At 40.5% G+C, this 25,855-nt stretch overlaps 1 protein-coding gene across 1 annotated transcript in view; it reads left to right on the top strand.

The window, feature by feature from the left end:
• Positions 1 to 1,270: 1,270 nt before the first annotated feature.
• HCRTR2 (hypocretin receptor 2) overlaps positions 1,271 to 25,855 on the top strand; it is a 48,234-nt gene continuing 23,649 nt past the window's right edge. Inside the window, exons 1-3 of the mRNA XM_069973420.1 lie at positions 1,271 to 1,487; positions 19,339 to 19,517; positions 22,245 to 22,488. Coding sequence (XP_069829521.1) covers positions 1,271 to 1,487; positions 19,339 to 19,517; positions 22,245 to 22,488 — 640 coding nt within the window. The remainder of the gene's footprint in view (positions 1,488 to 19,338; positions 19,518 to 22,244; positions 22,489 to 25,855) is intronic.

Below are 25,855 nucleotides of genomic sequence, written 5' to 3'. Positions count from 1 at the left end.
AAAGCCATGATTTATTACAAAAATATACATAACATTGCCGTCTATGGAATCCCGGACGGAATGTATACACATAGTATACACTCCGGCGGAGATCCCTAGTGGCGCCGTGACAAACTGACATGTCAGTTTTCTGCAACCGCTATTCATTGAATAGCGGCCACAGAAAGCCCTGTCAGTGCACACTGTGGAGCAAGCGGCTCCGGCCGCACGCCCCATTGAGAGTAGTGGGGAGTTCTGATGCGCACTGATCTGGCCCACAGACAGATCCTGGCCGAGACAGGAACTTTGTCTCGATTTTATATGAATCCCCATAGAAAACCTCTCCTGCTCTGGATAGTTCCTGTCTTGGCCAGAGAGGTCAGCAGAGAGCACTGTGCCAGACTGAAAATAACACATTTCCTGCAGGACATATAGTAGCTGATAAGTATTGGAAGACTTGAGTTTTTTAATAGAGGTAAATTACAAATCTATATAACTTTCTGACACCAGTTGATCTGAAAGAGAAAGATTTCCGCTGGACAGCCCCTTTAACAAGAAGCAGAAACGTCCGCTGCTTGTACCTGTCCCCTTGTCCCTTGTTTCGTGCATACGCTCATGGACCCTTATTTCAGTCTCAAACAATGCTATTGTATCCCCCCCCCTCCCCATCCCCTTCAACGTATTGGATAAAGAAAGATCAAAGACTTAAACAATATAATAATATAATAAAACGGCTTTTGCAGAAAATGAACCCTTTTACAATTAACAAATAGCTGAATCCAGTATTACATATGAAGAAGGGAAGAATTCACTGCTTAGTTATCATATAGTGGGAATAACCAGTAAATGTATCTTGCAATGTGTGAAATGAAAGGTGATGGACCACTTCCTACAGCTGCTCTAGCATTTAAGCAGTATGGAAGGGGATGGGCTACAGGGGAGAGTGGGAGCTCCTGCACTTGAAGCCAGTGACATGGATTTAAACACCGAGAAAGAAGAACGCTCTTCTGTCCTCCCAGCTGTGATTTATTTTCATTTACTACAAGCTGAAAGGCGACTATGTTTAGTGAGTTAATGGCGTGTGCACAGCGAGCTTAGAGGGAAAAGTTAGTGTGCCTTTAACATACATTAGAGAAACCCTTCCAAAGCCTTCTCTGGAATGGATTGTGACATCTATAAAAAGGATGCTTTTGTTTGCACCTGTATAAGTTGAGCAGTCCGCTGGAATTTATCCCCGCTTCATGGATTTTAACAACAAGGTTAGAGGATCCGCACTTATAACTGGAAAAGCATGCCAGGAACGAAGCTTGATGGGTTCCTCTATCGGAATTGGTCTATTCATGATGTTAATGTCACCCAGGAGCCACTTTTGAACCCATCTTCTGATTATGATGATGAGTTTCTACATTATCTCTGGAGGGAATATTTACACCCTAAGGAATATGAATGGGTGCTTATCGCAGGGTATATTGCAGTATTTATCATCGCTCTAATTGGAAATATTTTAGGTAAGTGACCTCTATTTGCAAAATACATTTATTTTGTTTGTTGCATATAACAGCTGGTATGCTCTGGATGGGATATCGGTAGTATGTTTGTTCTGCAGTATGCTGTTGGGTGATAGATATATTTATGTTTGGTGTTTATTATTCTGCTACAGTTAGATTTTTTGAAGGTCTATGTGATCATTTATTGCACCTGTGTCCCACTGACAGTAGTGCCAACACCAGCCTTGATTTCTGTACATCATCTTCTTTGTGTAATAGTAAAGCATCCAGTAACTATTAGCTAGGTGCACTTTGATGTTATGTTTAGAATAGAACAGTGATTGCATATAATTTCCATTTCCCATCATGTCACTATTCCTGAAAGGGAATAATTAAGTTTTACACTCGGAAGATAAAACATTCTAAGCATTGAGTGATTCTTCAACATTGGAACTATGCAGTGACTGGGTAATGGCTTCTTTATAACTTATGGCAATGGTTATATTTGATTTTCTATATATAGTAAGGAGAAGCAAAGAACATTATGCAGATAGAAGATCTATACTCTGAGACATACAGAATAATATAGTTAATTGAGTTCTCAAATATTGGTGACTACGCTTCTGAAGTTCTCATGGTGTCTTGCAATAGCGAATATGCAAGAGGTATCCCGCCATTCCAGGATCAAATCTATAATTGCTTTCTGACTGGATTCATAAAACTAATATGCATGTCTGCCTCCTACCAAGCCTAATCTTTAAAGTGTAATGGGTATTAAATCACAAGGTCATGCCCTAGTCTAGAGGATATATAAGCTTTCCTTATATCGTCTGAGGTTTGTTTCATTGATATTCATCAAATTCAAAGTTTCCAACCTGTAGGTATTTGTTATCTCCTTGTATACTTAATGTGGGTTTGTGTGCCAGTTGGGTTTGGTTTACCGCTGTGTGCAGACAATAAAAATGTACTATATCCAAACAACAATTTGACACGTGGGTTATATGCAGCAGTCTACTTTTGATTCATTCATGATAGCACAGAGCCATCTAGTGTTCTTGTGATGCATATTTTTTTTAATGTACGTGAAACTGGTGGTTTTTCTATTGAATACACTTTAAATTGCTTCTTTTCCCGACACCGTAGGTTTGTATCGATGATAACAATAGGCTTCCGTAGTTAACCCCTTCAAGACAGAGCCCTTTGATGCACAAAATCGGGGTCAAATTAATGCAGTGTTCCTCCCCGCCTTCTAAGAGCCATAGCGCTTTTATTTTTCCACCTACAGGGCTGGTTGGGGGGTTATTTTTTGCACCATGATCTCTAGTTTTTATTATCATATTGGTGTAACAGAAAATTTTTGATTGCTCTTTATTAATTTTTTTGTGATATATAATTTAATAAAATCAGCAATCCTGGTGCGTTTTTTTTTTGTTTCCGCTTACACGATTTACCGTGCAGAAAGAATAATGTTAGTTACATTTTAATTGATCTAACAATTTCGCATGCTTTGATATGTAATATGTTTATTTATTTATTTTTTAATAATGGGCAAGGGGGTCTTTTAAACTTTTATTGGGAGGGGATTATAAGGGTTTTTTCAATACTTTTAAAAACTTTTTTATTACACTTTTTTTAAACACTTTTATTTACTGTAAAATATTCAATCATTAGATTGCATATACTGGTCTATGTTATGCCACAGCATAGCATAGATCAGTGTTATCGGTGATCTATGTATAGAGCCTGCCTGAGAGCAGACTCTACACATAGATCGTGGATTCAACAGGACGGAGGTAAGGAGCTTACCCTCGCCTGTCTGCGAGGGTCCCGATCACTATATCTGTCACTAAGTACCTTGAACACCGTGATCGCTGTAGATCACGGCGTTTATAGGGTTAATGAAAGTCAACTGCGGGATCGCAGCTGACTCTCATTACCTCTGGCGCTGGACACAGAGGAGAGCGGGATTGCTCTCCCTGCAGCGATCTCGCTCTCATCACAAAGCCCCGTCAGTACAGGAACGTATATATCCATTCCTACTCCACGGGGTATGTGCAGTAGAAACGTATATATACAGATTACTGACGCAAAGGGGTTAAGTAACTAAACAAATTGAACTAGTGTTGTGTCAAGTGTTCAAAAATGCATGAATAAAAAACATGGATACAAAAAAGGAGTAGATGAAAATACAAAGCTTAGTATACAGTAGAACAGAACATACAAGGGGTCGTCAATGAGTTATCTACCTGGATATAAAAACAACTAGGCTCTGCTCCCACTAGCCAGAACCCTACTCTACACTGATGAGGGGCAAATATCCCAAAACAGCTGTCTAAGGATGGATACCTTGCTGAACACCTTTACAAAGTCCTGTCAATTTTTTTTATTGTGGCTTTCTGGATAGTGGCTTCCTTGACTGGAGAAAACCTCCACCCCCCGATTGGTTGTTCCTTCCCGGAGTCTGGCTAGTTTACTGACGTTGAGAAACATGTGATGGCCTGCAGTATTTTTGCATAAAAACAACATTGAGAAAATTGAGCTTACTACTTTTCAATGTAATCCCCCTTGACTTCAACTTACTCCACTTCGTCTCTAGTGTTCAGATGCCCTCAGAACAGAAGGAGACTATTTGCTGCGGAACCCTGCTACCGATCCTTTGACTGCATTATCATAAGAAAATCATTGCCCAAGCTGAAATCTCAGAAAAAAAATATGGCGGGCAGTTAAGTTCTGTGAAGCTGCCTTCCCTGATAGCAGCTTGTGACTTGTGAGATGGCACATTGTCATGAAGTAACACATCTGTAATAGAGATGAGCGAATAGTGAAATATTCAATAATTCGAAATTCGATTCGAACAGCTTCTAATATTCGTATATTCAAACGAATATCGAATCCCATTATAGTCTATGGGAGAAAAATTCTTGGGACCTGGAAATCAATATTCAACCACTAAGAGGTCACTAAGTGCACAATGACACCTTAGGAAACGATGCCAACACCTCTGGATGCATATAGGACAGCAGGGGAAGCATGCCTGGCTGCATCTAACACTAGTGATGAGCAACATCCCAATTTTCCCAAGTGTACGCCGAAGATTCACGAAAAAATTATGAACGTAGAGTAGAAGCGTACGTTTTGGTCTAGCAGTACGCACTTGCGTACGTATGAGGTCAGGTGCAGTGTAAAATACGTAATAACGAAAATCAACGATAACAACAAATCAGTAGTAGCAATAAATAAATAATAAAATTAAAGGGCTGGTCAATGCCTTTACAGGACGCAGACTGCGCAAATCAGTAGTAGCAAGATAACAGCTATTATCCTAAACTCACAGTATACAGCCATATACACTATCAGTAGATGTGTGAACACACTGCCCGTCTGACAACAGCTTCTAAATCTCTGTTTTTTATACTTATACTAACAAGGGCTTTTGGGGGTCCCCCCCTACCTAACTTCACCTAAAAGCTTTTTCTCCCTGGTATACAGTCTGCCCCTCTCTAGCTTCAGACAGCAAGTGACACAAATCTGAAATCACTATTCCTATATTCAGGAGGTCACATGGTTTAGCCAGCCAATCACAGTTAGAGTTTTTTTTAAGTCCTGCCTATTCCTAGTGCCTGTCCCTCCTTCCTGCATGTTTATTGGCTGGAAAAAAGCGCCACATTCGAATAGTTCAAATAGCATACTATTCGATCGAATAGCTTTTCAATCGAATAGTATTCGCTCATCACTAAACTGTAAAGAACTTCCCACAGTTATTGAAGTTTGGGCTTTGGATCATGGTGGTGGACCCATGTTTCATCAATTGTAACAAATCGAGAATAAAAGTCTCTTGAATTTTCTTATCAGGAAAGATTTACATGAACAGACTGGGGCCGATGAAGGGGTACAGGTGGCACAGTACTTTTTTTAAACTGCTGCCTGTCTCCTGTGTATAGTGCCGGTGAATTCCTTGAGCACAAAGCATTGGGGTTAGGCCCGCCGGCCCCCAGTGTGACTACAGTATATCCCCTCTGCGAATGCGGCTTTATTGATTCTACTGGAGCCACATAACAGAGGGGAGGGAATTTTGTCACTTTGAGTCTCAGGCCAGTCCTCGGGAATAGACCGGCACGTGTTGGAATCGGGCACGGTTAAAAAAAAAAAAAAGTGCCACCAGCATCCCCGCACTGGCACCAGTCTGTTCATGGAAAAAAAAACCAAAGTGATGTACTTAGCGGTACATTCACTTTAAGGATTTGAATCTGTATAGTCTTGACGAAAGAAGAAAAAAGGGGGACATGGTCGAAATCTTTAAACATGTTAAAGGACTAAATAAGGTTCTGGAGGGAAGTGTTTTTTAGATGCTTGGAACAAAGTTCCAGCAGATGTGGTTGGTAAATCTACAATAGCCTGTCTGGTATAAACATATATCTATCCTAAGGTAATAAGAAGGGAAATACTAGGGCAGACTAGTTGGAGCAGGGAGGCTTTTTCTACCGACAACCTTCTATGTTTCCGTTTCTCTAAAAATGTCAAAATTTTCTTGGCTAAATTTGCTGGCAACATATTTTTTGCTAAGGTGTCAAATATTTCATATCACCCACTGGGAACTGACCTTTGACATCATCAAAACATTATTAATGATCCTGAAACCCTTGCCAACTGAAATGGCTAATTCCTGAGCTGTAACACTGACTTTTATCCAACTATCTTCCTAAATCACGGCCTCTACTCAACAGCATGTTTTCTCTGAAGATGGTTCGACAGGTGGCCCTAAACAGGGGATCATCTTTAATTCATTTCATTGATTTCCATTGATTCTCATTTACACTCCTTGGCCTAAAACTGTACTTTATTATAGGAAGGTGCATCATCCCCATATACAGCAATAATCCTTTCATGGGTTTCTATAGATTTCTTTTCTTTCTTTGTAAAGAATTCAATCACGGAACGAAGCTCCAAATCTCTCACTTTCTTTGTACACCCACACCGTACTGCACTTACCGTCCTGTCACTTCCAGTTCTTTCATCTCACTGAACTGCTACTGTGTGTATTATATGTCCAGACATGTCTCAACCTGAACAGACAGGCGCATCTCTCTAACACCGACAGAACATACTGAGGAAGACAACTTATGGAACAACCATCATTGTTTAAAAAAGAAAGGTAGCAAACATGTCTCTAATTAAAAAGTAAGGCTGCTCTTACACAGGGCAGTTTAGTTGCTGTTTTTACTCGACCTTTGAGGCTGTTTTTCCATAGTTGTGCTGGCCATTGGACCATACATACAGCCATGGCACAGGACTCCCAAAAGAACTCCAAGGACCTCATGAGTATCTTTCTTAGACATTTATTCACACTAGGCTTAATTTTGTAGTGAGGAGAAGCTTTATAAAGGTGTCAGTCCGACACCAAAATGTGTTGCTCATTTTTAAGCCAACTTAGAATAAACGTCCAAGAAAGATACCCATGAGGTCTTTCTTTTTGGAGCCCTGCACCGTGGCTGTATATATGGTCCAATTGTGGTGTCTCACTAACGGTGTTACTGTTGTTCACACCCTTCGCAAAAGTCTGTACTTTTTGTGGTCTTATTGCAGCCAAAGCAGTATTAAAAGATGACCACTAGATGTTGCTATATTATGTATTGAAGGGTAGAAGCTGCACAGCTAAAGTGTCTCAAAGGGTAATTGTGTTTGTGTGTACCAGAATCTGTGGACCAGTAGGATCTTAACTTTCTTCTGCCCCATCACCTCTTGTCTCTGTTCTTCTGTTGCATTCTTTCCACCCAACCACAGCGCACCTTACACGCTGGATAGGAAGTTAGTCCCTTGGGTGAAGGAGTAGTCTTAGTTGGGATTCTGCGGAGGAAGGACGTGGACCGGATTGCTCTCCACGGTGATCCTACCTGGGCCCTGGCCCTCTGCCAGGTCCCCCCCGTAAGAAAGGGGAGTAGTCTTAGTCAGTCCCCCACATGGGTAGGACACAGGACAGTGCTCTGTTACAAACTTCTTTCTCAGTGCCTATACCCCGTATAATGCAGTGTTAACCCTCTCAGGAGAGGACTAGCCAACAGATCACCTCAACCCACGCCATGGACTAAGAGAAACAACAGTGCAGGACAGTATCCACTAAAGAGCCAAAGAGCTAGGAACTGATCCGGGTGGAGCAAAGTTACTGTAAAAGTCTAGCTCATCTGTATTACCTGTTGCACATTTGCCAATAGTAAATCAAGTCAACGTTATCCACGGAGTCTGTGATTATTTATCACCACCTACACAGCATATACACCGCAACCTTGGGACATTTCCCCTTTTTGTGGGTGGCGGGTCCTACAATTGGGGAGGGTCATTACACCACTCTGGCCACCTGTGACTGCATCATCCGTGACTACACTATCCCAAGGCACCCGGTAGCAACCTGACAGGACAACGACCACGGGGAAAAGGGTACAACCGGCCTTACACCTTCAGGCTAGGTTCACACTATGTAACTGTGCGGCTGTATTTTTTATGCGGCTGTAAATGTGTGGATGAAACTACAGCCGTGGGAAAAAATAGACATGCGGCTCAAAACATACGGTCATTTACTTGGAAATCTGGTTCAAATAAAATAACAAATAAAATCTTAAGAAAGTGATGCAAACACCTCTGGATGCATCTGGGAAAGCAGGGAACACAGTTTACATGAATTGCTATTACCGGGGTTTGCGATCCTCTGCAGTTTTCCGCTGTCTCTCATGGTTAATCTATTAAAATAATAAAACACATTTTCGTTGTAATAAAGTGCCTTTCGTTGGTCAATAATTTAATTCTAACGAATTCATCATTTTGCAATTAAATATACTGTTAAAATAAATAGATATATAAATAAATGTATATTTATATATATATTTATTTTTTTGACAGTATATTTAATTGCACAATGATGGATTCGTTAGAATTAAATTATTGACAAACGCAACTGAATTTATTTCAACGAAATTGTGTTTTATTAATTAAATATTAATTAGTACAGGAAGCTCCATAAGCCGTTAATTCATATGCCGGCAATAGAGCTTTCTGTACTAATTATCACTTTACTTTAATGAAAACATCAAATGTTTCTTTTAATTATGTTATCACAATAGCATTATTAGAAGAAACATCTTGAATTATATGTGCGCTCAGCTGATTGGCTGATCGGCTCAGCGCACATATAATGAGCCGGTCCGCAGCACAGTGACTTCATTGTGCTGCGGACCAGCGAAGAGGCAACATCGGGGTGAGTATAGAGCTCTCCCCACCCCCTCCCCAGCACTGCACCCCTCCCAGAAAGGAAGGGGGGGTCAGTTAACCCCTTCCTTGCTGGGATGGGTGCAGTCTGACATCAGTCTGGCCCCCAAGGGGTTAAGGGGGATGCAATACATCCTCCCTTAACCCCTTGAGGGCCAGACTGTAAGCAGCAATCTGTAAAGATGCTGCATACTGTAAGGAGCACAACACCGCTCACAATGATGGGTGTTGTGCTCCTGTTTGTGTGTTTTTTGTGTGTTTCTCCCTTTTTGTTTTTCAGATATCGGTATCCTGGGGATTACGTCGGATTCCGTGGACTACGTCGATGACCAGCGTTTTTTTTTATGTTTTTTTTTAATAAAATGGTCAATGAGGGGTGTGGGGGTGTTTTTATTTGAATAAATTTTTTTTTTACTTGTGTCTTGTCTTTATTTCTTTACTTTATAGACTTAGTAGTGGAAGCAGTCTAATAGACGGAATCCATTACTAAGTCGGGGCCTAGTGTTAGCCGGTATAAAATGCCTAACACTAACCCCCCATTATTACCCCAGTACCCAATGCCACCAGGGGTACTGGGAAGAGCCGGGTGCCAGTGGTCCCGGAGCGTCAAAATTGGCGCTCCTGGACCGGGCGGCAGCAGGCTGGTAAGATTTAGGCTGGGGAGGGCCTAAAACAATGGCTCTTCCCACCCATTAGCCATTTTATACCGGCTAACACTAGGCCCCAACTTAGTAATGGATTCCGTCTATTAGACGGCTTCCACTACTAAGTCTATAAAGTAAAGAAATAAAGACAAGACACAAGTAAAAAAAATTTTTTATTCAAATAAAAACACCCCCACACCCCTCATTGACCATTTTATTAAAAAAAAAAACTTTAAAAAAACGCTGGTCATCGACGTAGTCCACGGAATCCGACGTAATCCCCAGGATACCGATATCTGAAAAACAAAAAGGGAGAAACACACAAAAAACACACAAACAGGAGCACAACCCCCATCATTGTGAGCGGTGTTGTGCTCCTTACAGTATGCAGCATCTTTACAGATCGCTGCTTACAGTCTGGCCCCCAAGGGGTTAAGGGAGGATGTATTGCATCCCCCTTAACCCCTTGGGGGCCAGACTGATGTCAGACTGCACCCATCCCAGCAAGGAAGGGGTTAACTGACCCCCCCTTCCTTGCTGGGAGGGGTGCAGTGCTGGGGAGGGAGTGGGGAGAGCTCCATACTCACCCCGATGTTGCCTCTTCGCTGGTCCGCAGCACAATGAAGTCACTGTGCTGCGGACCGGCTCATTATATGTGCGCTGAGCCGATCAGCCAATCAGCTGAGCGCACATATAATTCTAAATGTTTCTTCTAGTAATGCTATTGTGATAACATAATTAGAAGAAACATTTGATGTTTTCATTAAAGTAAAGTGATAATTAGTACAGAAAGCTCTATTGCCGGCATATGAATTAACGGCTTATGGAGCTTCCTGTACTAATTAATATTTAATTAATAAAACACAATTTCGTTGAAATAAATTCAGTTTCGTTGTTCAATAATTTAATTCTAACGAATCCATCATTGTGCAATTAAATATACTGTCAAAAAATAAATATATATATAAATATACATTTATTTATATATCTATTTATTTTAACAGTATATTTAATTGCAAAATGATGGATTCGTTAGAATTAAATTATTGATTAACGAAAGGGACTTTATTACAAAGAGAATGTGTTTTATTCATTTAATATATTAACTATTAGAGGCATCGGCATTCGGCATCATTGCCGGCTATTTTTGAAGTACTCCGTACGGACCGCCTGTCAATCCTCGGCAGCATCTCCAGCCGCAAACAATGGTCTTGTTCATTTTTTACGGGTCCGTTTATGATAGGGCCGTAGATTCATACATAGTGTGCACTGTGCAGCCGTATATCCTATACTTTCCAGCGTACGCATGAACCACCAAAAATACCGCCGCACAATTACAGCCGCAAATACAGCCGCACAGTTACATAGTCTGAACCTGGCCTAAAAGCAGGCGTGCCATCACACCTGTGTGCCCACCTGGCACTTGTGTCACATTACAAAACCTTAAGGGGCAGCACCGTGGCTCGGTGGTTAGCACTGTAGCCTTGCAGTGTTGGAGTCCTGGGTTCAAACCCACCAAGGGCAACATCTGCAAAGAGTTTGTATGTTCTCTCCGTGTTTGCGTGGGTTTCCTCCAGGTACTCTGGTTTCCTCCCACACCTAAAAACATACAGATAGGAGACGTTTTGTGGAATCTGTGTGCGCTATACAAATAAACAATTGTAATAATTATTAAGGTCCAACTGTATCTCGGCCATCCATCACAGGAGTGGTGTCACACCTCCATTTAACAAGTGACCGGCCATCCCACCGCTGTAACCCATCTGAAGGCTCACCACACAATGGTCAATTCCAAACTGAATTTTTGTGCTTCGTCATCAGGACAGGGCCAGGCCAGGGGCCAGGCCGCGGACTGATTTAACATAAATGCCTACTTGTGTTGTACCTATGGTTTGCACAACACCACCAAGTTAGTCTGGTCCACTGTTAAGTAACTTTTTCTACTGATATTGTCCATGCTATAATATATTAGCTCCCCTCTTTGTTCATATATGTTGTTCGCCTGCCGTATTTGTGCTGGAGAACTGAAGAGCAGAGAAAATGAATTTAAAAAATTCCACGCTTTTCATATTTATAGATTAGTCTGGATAAGCAGCAACTGATAAAACGTGATATACCAAAAGACCTTATTATATGCAATCTGATGCGCCTGGTGATGCTGATCACACTGCAGCCTAAACAGACAGATACGGGATCAGAGGCACAAATCACTTATAGCCTAAGATTAAATAAATGACAGACAAAGTGAGCAGCTTAAACCGGCCGCAGTGTTTATTAAGAGGTAACTACTGTTTGGCAGAACAGAACTTCAAACCAATTGATTAATTAACCAAACAATCCTTTATAATTGGATGCCAAACCTAGGACCACGTTCGCCCACCCTGCCTGGGCAACTAGGCAGGGCGCTGGCTTCCTAGCTCACGCCGTGGATCAAGAAGCAGCTCACTTTCTGTATAAGGGTTAAGTATTCTTCACCAGTTTACACCACGGGCCCTCCTGTCCAATCAATAGCGTCCCTTGGAGGCAGGAATTTCCCCAAAGCTGAAATAGCTGGAAAAATGGCTGCAATTGTGCAGACAACATGATTGCAGCTGCCTCTCATCATCCTCAGCTCCCGGGACACTGATGTGTGCGGGGCCGCTCTTTCTGCAGAGGTCCTGCACACATCAAACCCCTTCACAGTCAGGAATGTATATGCACATTCCTACTGTACGGGTTATGAGCAGCAGGAACCTATATCTACTTATTCCTTACATGAGGGGGTTAAGCACGTCATTAGGTACTTACAGTTAAAAAGTCAAGGCATAGCACCATACTGTTAATATAGGGGCCAACTTAGTTGTGTGAAGGTCACTGATGGGACAATTTATCTTTGTATATGGCAGTAAAATGATACTTTAGCTGTGTGTTTAGGCCCATTATCTATGTATGGGGCACTAAGAGCATGATTTTGTATCATTTACATGTTCTCTGTCAAGACAACAACATTAGGAGAGTAGAAGAAGGCTTTGATGAGCAGAGGATGCGGCTGCTGGTGTTCAAGGAGAAAGGATCCTAGGTAATAGAAAATGGATTTGAAGAGAAATAGATATATATTTTTTATCAACTCAAGGACATCAACTCAAAGGTTTGTAAACTGAAGGACATGTTCAGTACCAGATATTAATTAAATTAAAAATTATAGTGAAATTAAAAAAAAAAATGTCCACCTGAAGCTCATACATTGTCAACTGCTCTTCAAGAAACTTAACACCAGACAGTTTTTTCCTCTACTTGATCCTAAAAATAAATAATAATAATAATAACAACAACACCAGTAATTTGTTTTCATTTTTTTAGGTAAGTCTCACAAATCCAGAATGTTTAACTGTTACACATTGCTGTGAGTATTGGCTATAGATTTAAAAAAAAAAAAAAAACTAGGAGAACATCCTCAAAGTGTGGTGATTCCATAATTTTTTCCAGAGGTTGTTATAAAGGGGATTTTGAGTAAAAAAGAGCTCCAGATGCTAAAAAGATATATAAAGAAATTGATCAGTACAGAATCTTGGCCCTAAAATTCTCTTTATGATACGACATTTCAATTTGAGGTTTGGTTTTAACTGATCGCAGGTACTGTTTGCAGTACTGACTTTTAGATGATCCCTTAACTTTAAAAAAAGAAGATGATGGATCACCTAAAAATCAATAGTTTGATTGATCCAAACCAGAATGGCTTTACTGCGGGCTGATCATATCAGACTAATCTCATTGATTTCTTTGACTATGTCACAAAAGTGTTGGATGAAGGTGACGGGATATTGCATATCTGGACTTCAGCAAAGCCTTTGATGCAGTTCCCCATAAAGAGCTGATAGAGAAGTTAGAGAAAATTGGGCTTAATCTCTGGATAGTTCAGTGGATTTGTGGTTGGTTGGAGGAGAGATACCAGAGGGTTGTTAATGGTATATATTCCAAGCAGAGACTGGTTACAAGTAGTGTCCGCAAGGATCTGTTCTAGGTCCTTCTTTTTAATATCTTTGTTTGTGACATAGTAGAAGGTTTGGTAGGTAAGGATATTGACATAAGAGGTTTGGTAGGTAAGGATAGTGACATAGGAGAAGGTTTGGTAGGTAAGGATAGTGACATAGAAGAACATTTGGTAGGTAAGGATAGTTACATAGGAGAAGGTTTGGTAGGTAAGGATAGTGACATAGGAGAAGGATTGGTAGGTAAGGATAGTGACATACTGTAGGAGAAGGTTTGGTAAGTAAGGATAGTGATATGGGGGAAGGTTTGGTAGGTAAGGATAGTTACATAGGAGAAGGTTTGGTAGGTAAGGATAGTGACATAGGAGAAGGTTTGGTAGGTAAGGATAGTGACATAGGAGAAGGTTTGGTAGGTAAGGATAGTGACATAGGAGAAGGTTTGGTAGGTAAGGATAGTGACATAGGAGAAGGTTTGGTAGGTAAGGATAGTGACATAGGAGAAGGTTTGGTAGGTAAGGATAGTTACATAGAAGAAGGTTTGGTAGGTAAGGATAGTGACATAGGAGAAGGTTTGGTAGGTAAGGATAGTGATATAGGAGAAGGTTTGGTAGGTAAGGATAGTGACATAGGAGAAGGTTTGGTAGGTAAGGATAGTGACATAGGAGAAGGTTTGGTAGGTAAGGATAGTGACATACTGTAGGAGAAGGTTTGGTAGGTAAGGATAGTGACATAGGAGAAAGTTTGGTAGGTAAGGATAGTTACATAGGAGAAGGTTTGGTAGGTAAGGATAGTTACATAGGAGAAGGTTTGGTAGGTAAGGATAGTTACATAGAAGGAGGTTTGGTAGGTAAGGATAGTGACATAGGTGAAGGGTTTGTAGGTAAGGATAGTGACATACTTTAGGAGAAGGTTTGGTAGGTCAGGTTTGTCTGTTTGCTGATGACACAATAGTGTGCAACAGGGTTGATATTCCTGGAGGTGTCAGTAATATGGAAAATGATTTAGCTTTGCTGGATAAGTGGTCCAAATAATGGAAAATGCAGTTCAATATTTCCAAATGTAAAATAATGCACATGGGGAACAGGAATCCTCTATCTGAGTATTATATTGGCAGTCCTGTGTTAGCAAAGACTTCAGAAGAGAAGGATTTAGGGGTAGTGATTTATGAAACCTTCGGAAACCTTTAAATCTGGTAAAGGACTAAATAAAGTTCAAGAAGGAAGTGTTTATTGCAGTCCTGATGCTTTACTGTTTTGTAGACTCATTTCAGTAAAAACACTGCAGTACCAATCCAGTACTGCAATGAAACTGCAGTGTGTGTGAGCACAGCCTTAGGAGAGATTCCTATTTTTGCCAGTAGAGTTCAAATAAACAACGGGCACTGAATGATTCCTGTTCCTTTAAAATTTTCACATAGTTGCAAATCCTTCATGAGAACAATGTTTCTAGGCTGACTAAAATCTGTAGCTTAATCTTGTTAGTTTTATGTAACGTTCATCACATACATCTCTGGTTCTCAAGATATTAGACAAATATCTCATAAAGGGGATCACATTATAAGCAATATATTGCCTAGTTATTGTGCATATGGTTTTTTCATATGTTGCCTGATTCCCCTCTAATAGGAAGGTAATACCACCGGTAGACAAGTTTACCTCTTCCCATTACACCATGAGGCTATGTTCACACTACGTATATTTGAGGCTGTATGTTTGAGGCTGTATAGCAACCAAAACAAGGAGTGGATTGAAAACACAGAAAGGCTCTGTCCACATAATGTTGTAATTGAGTGGATGGCCGTCATTTAATGGCAAATATGTGCTGTTATTTTACAACAACGGCTGTGATTAATACTGAACTTACATTGTGCTGACGCTAGAAGGAATCACGGCCGGAGTGTATACACATAGTATACACTCTGGCTGGGATCATCTCTGACATTGGCCGGTGTCTTACGCTATGTGAACATGGCCCAAGGCTGCATGACTTATTAAAGGGGAACTATCAGCAGGTTAGACAAATCCAACCTACTGATATCCTCTTTCTGTGAATGAGGCACCAAGGAGTAAGGTATGAGTCTCACCTTCCTCCTCTATACTGTTCTCATGCGGTTAGCAGTGTAATGCTTGGTCTAGAGCACTTTTAAGAGCAATATGTCAAAGAGTGCCAATATGGTATACAATATTTGTGATGAGTTAGGAACCCTTTAAGGGGAACTATCTGCAGATTAGACAACCCTAACCTGCTGCTAGCCCCTCTTGTTCACAGGGTACCTGCCGAGGATGTAGGTACGTGTTTTACCTTCCTCCTCGGCACCGTTCCCATGCTGTTAGCAATGTAATCTTCGGTCCGGAGCACTGTTAAGAGCACTGTCCTGTCCCTATCGCACAAGCTGCCCCGCTCCTTCTAATCATAATCTTTGGAGCGGCACGGCTCATGCAATGGGGACGAGACAGTGCTCCTAACGGTGCTCCAGAACGAAGGTTACACTGCTAACAGAAGGGAATGGTGCAGAGGAGGAAGGTAAGAGACTTACTATAGGAAACATACCTTCCTCCTCGGCACTAGGGGGCTAGCAGCAGGTTAGATTTGTCTAACCTGCTGATCGTTCCCCTTTAATGGGTTTCTATAATTCATCACAATTACTGTATACCATATTTTGTTTACATCCATACAAGTTTTAGGTGATAAAGCCGTCTAACAATGTGCTATGGCAGACAGTAACCGGGCTAGCTTGGAACAAGCTGACCAGCATTATGACATGGCGCCTGTTCACATAGTTAATCTTCTAATTTCCGAGCCTGTAACAACTCCTGAGATTTCTCTGTTCAAAGTTTTAAACTTGATTTAAAATTAATCTCTTGTTTTAATAATTATTGTATTACCATTAAAACGCTGTTCTCAAACCTGGCTGAACCTGACTCCTCTTCTAAGATCAGCTTCTAGTTTTATTGATTACTTTCAGTAATTGTAGAATAATTGCAATATTCATGTTCATGTCCATTTTCTTTCAGCCTTCCTGATTAACACTTAGAACCTTGGTATTATTACCAAAACCATTTTGTGAGGTCTCTACCTACGCTGGGTGTAATAAGCATCAATAATATCGACCTCCTGAAATAATATTTGTTGTAATGAGGTTTAAAGCTTTTTTTTAAATGTACATTTGATTTTTGACAGCTACTAACCAGTGTCAACCTAATTATAACAAATAACTTCTATTTCTATGATGGCATAATATGGCTAAATTAAAGCGATAATGGCTGACTGAATCAATAAGTGTTAGTTCTTGTTACTTTAAAGGGGAACTATCAGCAGGTATGATGAATCTAACCTGCTTATAGCTCGCTATAGCGCCAGGGATGATGAGGAGGATGGTGTGTGTCTTACCCCTAATGCACTCAGGGTGCCAAGGAGGAAGATATGTCTCTTATCTTCCTCCTCTGCACCGTTTCCATGAAGTTAGTTTTTGAATCTACGGCCTGGAGCACCGTTAGGAGCACTGCCCCACCCCCTCAAACTGGGCGGGCCTGCTCCTTCTAATGATAGTAAATGAAGCGGGTGGGCCAAATCAGTGCGATGGGGGAGGGGCAGTGCTCCTAATGGTGCTCCGACTCTGGATTCAACTACTTACTGCACTAGAACAGTGCCGAGGGGGAAGGTAAGAGACATACCTTCCTCATCAGCGCTCCGTGCGCATTAGGGGGCTATTAGCAGGACAAGATTTGAGGTGAAAGATATTTAAAAATCATGAAATATTATAGTTAATCAGATTGAGTTCACATCTGTTTGTTTACTCACTTCATAAATGGAATGTGTATGATAGAGATTTTATACTAATGAAAAACATATATGAATTTCCTCTAATTTGTTTTATTTTCTGGTAGTAGGTTTTATTTAATTTTATGTTCTGTACAAGATATGGCCTGAACTGCTGCTCAAAGCATTTACTTTGCATTGAATCCACCACACGGACACAAACGACTTGTGTTTGGAGATTTCTCAATGACTTCTATAGGAGAGTGGTTTAGGCATACTAATGGGTGCACGGGTCACAAGGTAAACTGTGCACATCGCCGATTATAAATGAACAATCCTGGGTTATCTGGCTCCAGATTTATAATAGGTCTCATCTCTCCTTGCAATCCATGAAATATGAGTTGGGTGGCTATCAGCATTCTTACCACTCTGCAAAAAGCTCAGAAAGATAAATGGAATGACGTTTTAGCATAGATTAATAGTGACTAGCTAGACCTTTCCTAGGTGCTTGGTAAATGGATACCTGTGATAGATGCCATACAGTAGCATGTGTCATCTATAGCCTATCAGAGTTTCCATTTAACATAAGTTAGTATTTTTATAGGATCACCCTGGATACACTAGCGTCATTTATTTTTATTTTTTTCAGTATACGGCTATGTTCACACGGCGTAAGAGTCCGGCTGTTCCGTGACCCGGCCGGGTCATGGAATGGCCGGTCTCTCCAAAGATAATCCCGGACGGTACTTAAGTGATGATCTTTCCGGCCACAGGGTTCTATCTACTCTTATAGCACACAATGAAGCAAGCAGACGCTTTATTGTGTGAACTGACAGGTCTTTTTGCCCCCGCAATTCACTGAATTGCGGCCACAGAAAACTGACATGTCACTTCTTTGCGACGCCGCATAGGATCCTGTGGACAGGGGACAAGTAAGTTTAAATATGCTATGAGTAGTGATGAGCGAATAGTATTCAATCCAATAGCTATTCAACTGAATATTACGCTATTCAAGCTATTCGTTTTCCTTTGAATATTTGAATGAAAATGCAGCAAAATTCGATTTGCCCTCCCACCTCCCTATGTACTTTTTCCAGCCAATAAACATGCAGGGGGGAGGGACAGGCACTAGGAATAGGCAGGACTTTAAAAAAAAACCTCTAACAGTGATTGGCTGGCTAAACTATGTGACCTCCTGACTATAAGAATAGTGATTTCAGATTCGTGTCACTTGCTGGTTGGAGCTAGAGAGGGAGAGACTGTATACCAGGGAGAGAAAGCTTTTAGGTGAAGTTAGGTAGGAAGGGACCCCTAAAAGACCTTGTTAGGGCTAAAAGTATAGAAAGCCGAGATTTAGAAGGTGTTTTGAGACAGTAGGGGAGATTTATCAAACGGTGTAAAATTTAGACTGGGGAAAACTGCCCATAACAGCCAATTACAGCTTTCTTTTCTTTCAGCAGTGCTGAAAGCTGAGCTGTGATTGGTTTTTGTGGACAATTTGCACCCGTCTACATTTTACAACCTGAAATCATTCACCATATTACACAGAAGTATAGTCGTTAATTCTGATCGTTATTGCGAACATTACTACGATCGTTTACTCCATCTGATCCAAGCAAAACAGTGAACAATATGCGATTAAAGTGAGTAGTGAACAAATGCAGAACTTGAGCTAACGAATGTGGAATTACAGCTAAAAATTAGCGAAGTTTAGCGAACAATAGTTAGCAAATGATAATCTGCCCGTGTAATAGGGCCCTTGGGTAGGAAAGGACCCCCAAAAGTTAGATGCACCCAGGCATGCTTCCCCTGGTGTCCCAGATGCATTCCAGAGTTTTTTACATCATTTCCTGAGGTGTCATTGTGGACTTGGTGACCTCCAAGTGGTCCAAAATTGATTTCAAAGTCCTGAGTATTTTTCTCCCATAGACTATAATGAGATTCGATATTCGATCGAATATACGAATATTAGGGGCTATGCGAATCAAATTTCGAATTTTTGAATATTTCACTATTCGCTCATCTCTAGTTATGATCATTGCATTGTGCATTACATATGAGAAAATAAATTGGTAACAGAGGGTTTATTATGGACACTTTCTATTTGCATCTTATTTCTTCTTACAATGGACTTTGTATTTGTGTGCAGTCCTTGATAAATCTTCCCCGGTTTGTAATCCAACAGACTGAAACTATTTATTTACCACTTCTTGTTTCAATTGCATTAAATTTGTGTATTTTTAGTTTGTGTTGCAGTTTGGAAGAATCATCACATGAGGACCGTGACCAACTATTTTATAGTCAACCTGTCACTTGCAGATGTGCTTGTCACCATCACTTGTCTTCCAGCAACATTGGTAGTTGATATAACTGAAACTTGGTTCTTTGGAAAAACTCTTTGCAAAGTGATTCCTTACTTACAGGTATAGTGTCTTTGCTTGTTTTTGTTTTAATTACCACAATCCCCAACTAAAACAGTAGATAGATATAAAAATCTAAATAACATAATGGATGATATTTGCTTGAGCGTGTCAAATGTGTTAATTATGCCGGAGATATGTAAAGGTTGGGGGAAACCTTTTTTTTAGAATTTTCTGTAAAGGACGTTCTAAAGAAAACTAATCTAAAATGTCAGATTTTCAGTCCAAATCATAGAGTCAAAAATATTAACCTTGGTCATTTATTAATTGAGGAAAGTGACCCAGTATCCCGTATCTATAAGTGAAAAAAGTGACCCGTTAGGCCTGTTTACTTAATCAGAACCTTTCTGTTTGGGCTGCAATGTGATTCGTGTTAGGCCCTGTGCACACAGAACAAGAGTGGCGGAATTCCGCGGTGGACAGTGCCGCCAGCCTCCGTTTTATAATGACACAAAGGGTCCTGTTATCTAGGAAGTGACATCACAATGGGTCGTATCTTCTCACTCCCTTTTCGTAGTATTCTTCCGACTCCTCCTCTCTGGATTTGCTTGCTCTTACCTTCTGACTGCTCCCCTGTCACCAGACCACTCCCCTTTCACACTCCTACATTCCTTTGTACTTTTCGAGACTGTATCATGTCTTCCAATGGGGAAAAAAGGAGAGGGGTTTCCCCACTCCTGTTGTTACCCTGCACTACCTAGCACAGGCTACATGTTCTTTATATAATTTTGTACAAATTATAACATTGACAGATAATTTCAAAAATAATTGTAAAACAAAAATCTGTAAGATAATGTTACAATTAGCGGCCATTGGTGAAGTAATAAACATGTTACATCTTCAGTTTGTTTACATCTTTGATAACATCTCATATGTTCTGCCAAAGATTAAGCATTGAAGAGCTTAATAATACCCTCAACCAAAATATTGTACAAAACTTTTTTTAAAGTGTCACTGTCGGTTTTTTTTTTTTGGGGGGGGGGGGGTTTGCAGAAATCAATACTTCAAGCAATTTTTAAGAAACTTTGTAATTGGGTTTATTGGGCAAATCTGCCATTATCTGCATTCAAAAAGACTTTCCCCAGGTCCCCCCTTCCCCTTTCCCCCTCCTCTCTCTCATCCACTGCTCATTATCAGGAAATCTCGACTCTTTTACATCAGTCGTGCCCTGTGTAATCTATGGAGAGGGGAGAGAGAAGGAGGGAGATTTGTCGCCAGCAGAGAGCAGAGAACAAGGGATTACACAGTGGGATCTGTCTGAAAGCCGATGTTCAGAGGTCAGAGAGGTCAGTGCTGACTTCAGAGGAGATAGCCAGGTGATGTAGCTGCAAATTAACTCTTTGTTGTCCTATTTTGGTGCCTGATCTCCCTCAACCCCTCCCCTCTCCATAAGAGAACCATGAAGATATTGGGGAGAGCTTCAAACTGCTTTTTCATGCTAAAAATCCATATTTCGGCTAATAAACCCAATTACAAAGTTTCTTTAAATCGTCTGTACTCTTGATTTCTACAAAAATAATAATAATAAAAATAAATGACAGTGACACTTTAACTTGAAATCCTGGGGAAAATTAAATGAGATAGACCTCATTTTCTTCCATTTAGTGAGACATACAAGTTTGCTGTTAAATTCTATACAAAATACAGTAACAATAAATGCTATCCTATATTTAAAAGGGGAACTCAAGTGAATCTTTTTTTTCTTTCAAATAAACTGGTGTTAGAAAGTGCCAGAGATCTTTCATTTACTTCTATTAAAAAATCTCAAGTCTTCTAGTACAGCTGCTGTATGTCCTGCATATCTATGGGTGTCCAACTCTTCCCCTTGATGCTTTTTGGTAATTTAAAAGGGCTATGGTGCTAGGTCTTGCAGCACTACCATATTTAGGTGAATGCGCACCCACATCAGAACTCCCCACTGCATACATTGAATAGCGGTTACAGAAAACTGACATGTCCGGCCGGGATCCTATTCTTTCAATATAACGTGTGTGCTCCGACCGGCCGGGATCCTATTCTTTCAATACAACGTGTGTGCTGTATAAATCACGGCCATTGTTGCAACTACCATGATTTCTACAACACATACGTTGTGTGAACATAGCCTAAGGCTATGTTCACACAACGTATATTTTCATAAAACCACGGCCATTGTTGCACATTGCACCAATGGCCATGATTTTTATGTAAATATATGTTACCTTGCCGTCTATGGGATCCTGGCCAGAGCGTATACACATGGTATACGCTCCAGGCCGGGATCCCTAGTGGCGCCGCAAACAACTGACATATCAGTTTTCTGCGGCCACTATTCATTGAATAGCGGCCGCAGAAAACCCTGTCAGTGCACACAGTGGAGCGAGCGGCTCCGGCCGCACGCTCCATAGTGTGCAGTGGGGAGTTCTGGTGCGGGTGCGCACGGATGCGCCTGCATCAGAACTCTGCAGGCCTAAAGATAATTCCGGTCAGTACTGCAAGTTTACCCCCATGGGTATAATATTTATGGCCTGTGCTTTGGTTAAAAAATTCTGTGACAAAAAAAAATCAAAGTTAGGGTTCAAACATAGAACTTACTCAGAATTTTGGTCAATTAACCAAACTGCCAAATGTCGAGTTTTGCACAGTAAAACACATTGTTAATAAAAGTCACCCAAATAACAAAGTGTTGAGAAGTACAGTAAATGAAAGTTTTATTGGCAAGTATCTAATTTATTCAATCTTCCTTTGTAGACTGTGTCAGTTTCTGTGTCGGTGCTAACACTCAGTTGTATCGCCTTGGATAGATGGTATGCAATTTGCCATCCATTAATGTTTAAAAGTACGGCCAAGAGAGCAAGGAACAGCATCATAATTATTTGGATCGTATCCTGCGTTATAATGATCCCTCAGGCAATCGTTATGGAGTGTAAAAGTGTGTTTCCAGATTTAGCCAACAAAACAGTATTATTCACTGTCTGTGATGAGCGCTGGGAAGGTAAGTGCTCGGACAGATGTCTAAAGTCATTTCTTGTTAAAGAATGTGAAACGTAAAATCTACCAGTTTACCATTGCAGATCAGCAATATTGCTATAGCTCAGCTAGGGGAAAAAAAATTACCTTAGACTATGTTCACACACAGTGACCATTGTTTGGCAGTGAAAAACAACTTTTGAATGCACCATGTCCGGAAATAATAGACTTGTCAATTATTTCATTGTCATTGTTCAATACAATACAATTTACTTCAACGCACGGTAATTGTTTTAATTGCAAACAATGGCCGTTCTTGTTATAAAAAATATGGTGTGTGAACATTGCCTAAAGCTGGAATCACACTGGCATTTTTTGTGCCAGATTTTGAGCCAGACGTCTGAGGACACCACACTCAGTGACAATACATGAGATTTGGGTTGGTCCATAGCCCATGCTCCACGATTTTAGTGATATTTATTTGTTTTACTGTACTTTTCCCTGCCTAATAAATACTGTTTCTTTCTACATTTAACTTTTTAGATATGATGACCTTTTATGCACCTTAAGGCTATGTTCACACTAGGTAAGTTTCCGGCCGCAGCGCGTTCCGTGAATAAGTGGCCGGAGATTTACGTAGTTTGCGTACAATGCAAAGTATACGATCTATGGCTGCACAGTTCACAGTACGTAAGAACTTACGCCAGGATCGTATGCGGCGCCGTAAAAAATGAACCAGACCATTGTTTGAGGACGAAAATGATGTAACTTACGCCCGTAGCGTAACATGCGGTCCCGTACGGAGTGGTGATTTCTTCATTTTTGCCCTTTGATTCGCCGATCCAAAAGGTTCTGTGGGGTGTCCGGGGCTAGCCGAAGATTTCCAAGTAAAAGACCGCTGTCAGATCGCTACGTACACGCTCCAGCCGGGATCCCGTGCGCCGCCGCAAATAACTGACATGTCAGTTTTCTGCGGCTGCAATTCAATGAATTGTGGCCGTAGGAAACCCTGTCAGTTCACACAATATAGCAAGCGGCTCCGGCTGCTTGCTTCATTGTGTGCTGCGGGAGGTTCTGATGCGGGCGTGCACTGATGCGCCCACATCAGAACCCTGTGGCCGGAAAGATCACCCGGCCGGGTCACGGAACGGCCGGTCTCATACGATGTGTGAACATAGCCTAAAGCTTTGTTTCGATGAGTGTTGCTTATACTTTTTGCCATTGGTACAAAAAAGAATAAAAAAACAAAAACAACAACAGAAAAAAGCCAATATCACCTTGTGTAATAAGGCCAACCTCCAGCAAACAAACAAGCAAACATTTGTTCATCAGCCAGTCATCTTCATATGTAATAGGAGATGTGTAACCAAAGACTGTAGCACAGTGCCGCACATATCATCCAGCAATCTGCATGAAAGTCAAGTCTTATAATAATAATAATAATAATAATAATAATAATAATAATAATAATAATAATCTTGTTTACAAATAGATTGACAAGTCTAAGGACCTATGTGGACAAGAGTGAAATTACCATATGTTGCTGCTAAAATATTTGTATACTGGACAGGATATTGACAGACACAGTGGACTGATTCAGTATATGAGGTTATTAGCTAACTGAGGATTATACCTGCATTTTTATGTTGGCTGGGTTCACACTACGTATATTTCAGTCAGTATTGTGGTCCTCATATTGCAACCAAAACCAGGAGTGGATTAAAAACACAGAAAGGATCTGTTCACACAATGGTGAAATTGAGTGGATGGCGGCCATATAACAGTAAATAACGGCCATTATTTCAATATAACAGCCATTGTTCTAAAATAACAGCAAATATTTGCCATTAAATGGCGGCCATCCACTCAATTTCAACATTGTGTGAACAGATCCTTTCTGTGTTTTTAATCCACTCCTGGTTTTGGTTGCAATATGAGGACCACAATACTGACTGAAATATACGTAGTGTAAACCCAGTTATAAATCTGTAAATGTTAAAATAAAGGTCAAATGTTTTTGTTTTGTTTTTAGGAAAAATATTCAGCCTTTTTTTTTTTTTAAAGAGTCACTGTCGTATTTTTTTTTTTTTTTTGCAGAAATCAATAGTCCAGGCAATTTTAAGAAATTTTGTAATTGGGTTTATTAGCCAAATATTCCATTACTGCATGTAAAAAGCCTTTTTCAAGGTCCCCCCCTCCCTCCACTTTTCCATTCACTAAAAAAAAATCAGGAAATTGTGACTTGTTGCATGAGTCGTACCCAGTCTGTTCCAATAGAGAGGGGAGGGGGGAGGAGGGAGTTAGCCGGCAGCAGAAAGCAGATAACAGAGGATTACAGGCACAGAGCTGGGTGACAGCTGTAATCAGAGGTCAGACAGGTCAGTGGTGACGGTCACTGGAGATAACGGGTGAGGTATTTGTAGATTAACTCTTTGTTGTCCTGTTTTGGTCTTTTCTTTAGCTCTCTCCATAGGAGAACAATGAAGACAGGGGGGAGAGCTTCAAACTGCTTTTTCATGATAAAAATGCATTTTTCGACTAATAAACCTAATTAAAACGTTTCTTAAAATCGCCTGGACTATTGATTTCTGCAAAAAAAAATTCACGACAGTGACACTTTAAGGGAAACAGCAAGAGAATCCAATCTTACTGCACCGATATGCTCTTGCTGTTATTTTTTAAATTAAGGGGGGGGGGGGGGGGAGAATGCCAGAACCAGGAAGTGGTATTATACTCCACTAATTCATAGAGAGTCAAATTGCACAAAAAAAACCTTTGCCAGTGCTGCCATAGGAAGTTACATAGTAACATAGTAAACAAGGTTGAAAGAAGACAAGAGTCCATCAGGTTTAACCTAGGGAAACCCTACTGTGTTAATCCAGGGAAGGCAAAAACCCCCACTAGGGAGACGACAACCACCATTTTCAGTTTTAAGTCTTTTGTTGTTTATATAAGTGAAGAACATTTTGGGATTTGTTTTACTTTCTGTGGCTATCCTTCTTTCTGTTGCTATTTTTGCTTCTTTTATTTGCTTTTTACACATTCTATTCTTCTGTCTATAGTTGCTCAATGCTTCCCCACTACCTTCTTGTTTTAGTAGTCTGAATGCTTGTTTCTTATCATTTATTGCACCCCTTACAGCTGTAGTTAACCACATTGGATTTCTCTTATTTCTACTACTTTTATTCCCATATGGTATGTGTCGTTCACACGATTTACCCAGGATGCTCTTAAATATGTCCCATTTCTCTTGTGTACTTTTATTTCTGAAGGCATTGTCCCAGTCTATGTTCCCAAGGTCCTCTCTTAGTTTTTGGAAATTAGCCTTCCTGAAATTTAATGTTTTTGTACCCCCTCTGCTAATTATTTTATTGAAGGATAATTGAAAACTT

This window comes from Dendropsophus ebraccatus, chromosome 6 (assembly GCF_027789765.1).
Source record: "Dendropsophus ebraccatus isolate aDenEbr1 chromosome 6, aDenEbr1.pat, whole genome shotgun sequence".
In the NCBI taxonomy this organism is placed as follows: domain Eukaryota; kingdom Metazoa; phylum Chordata; class Amphibia; order Anura; family Hylidae; genus Dendropsophus; species Dendropsophus ebraccatus.
Note: the sequence above shows the minus strand (reverse complement) of the source record. Positions and strands in the feature narration are given on the sequence as shown.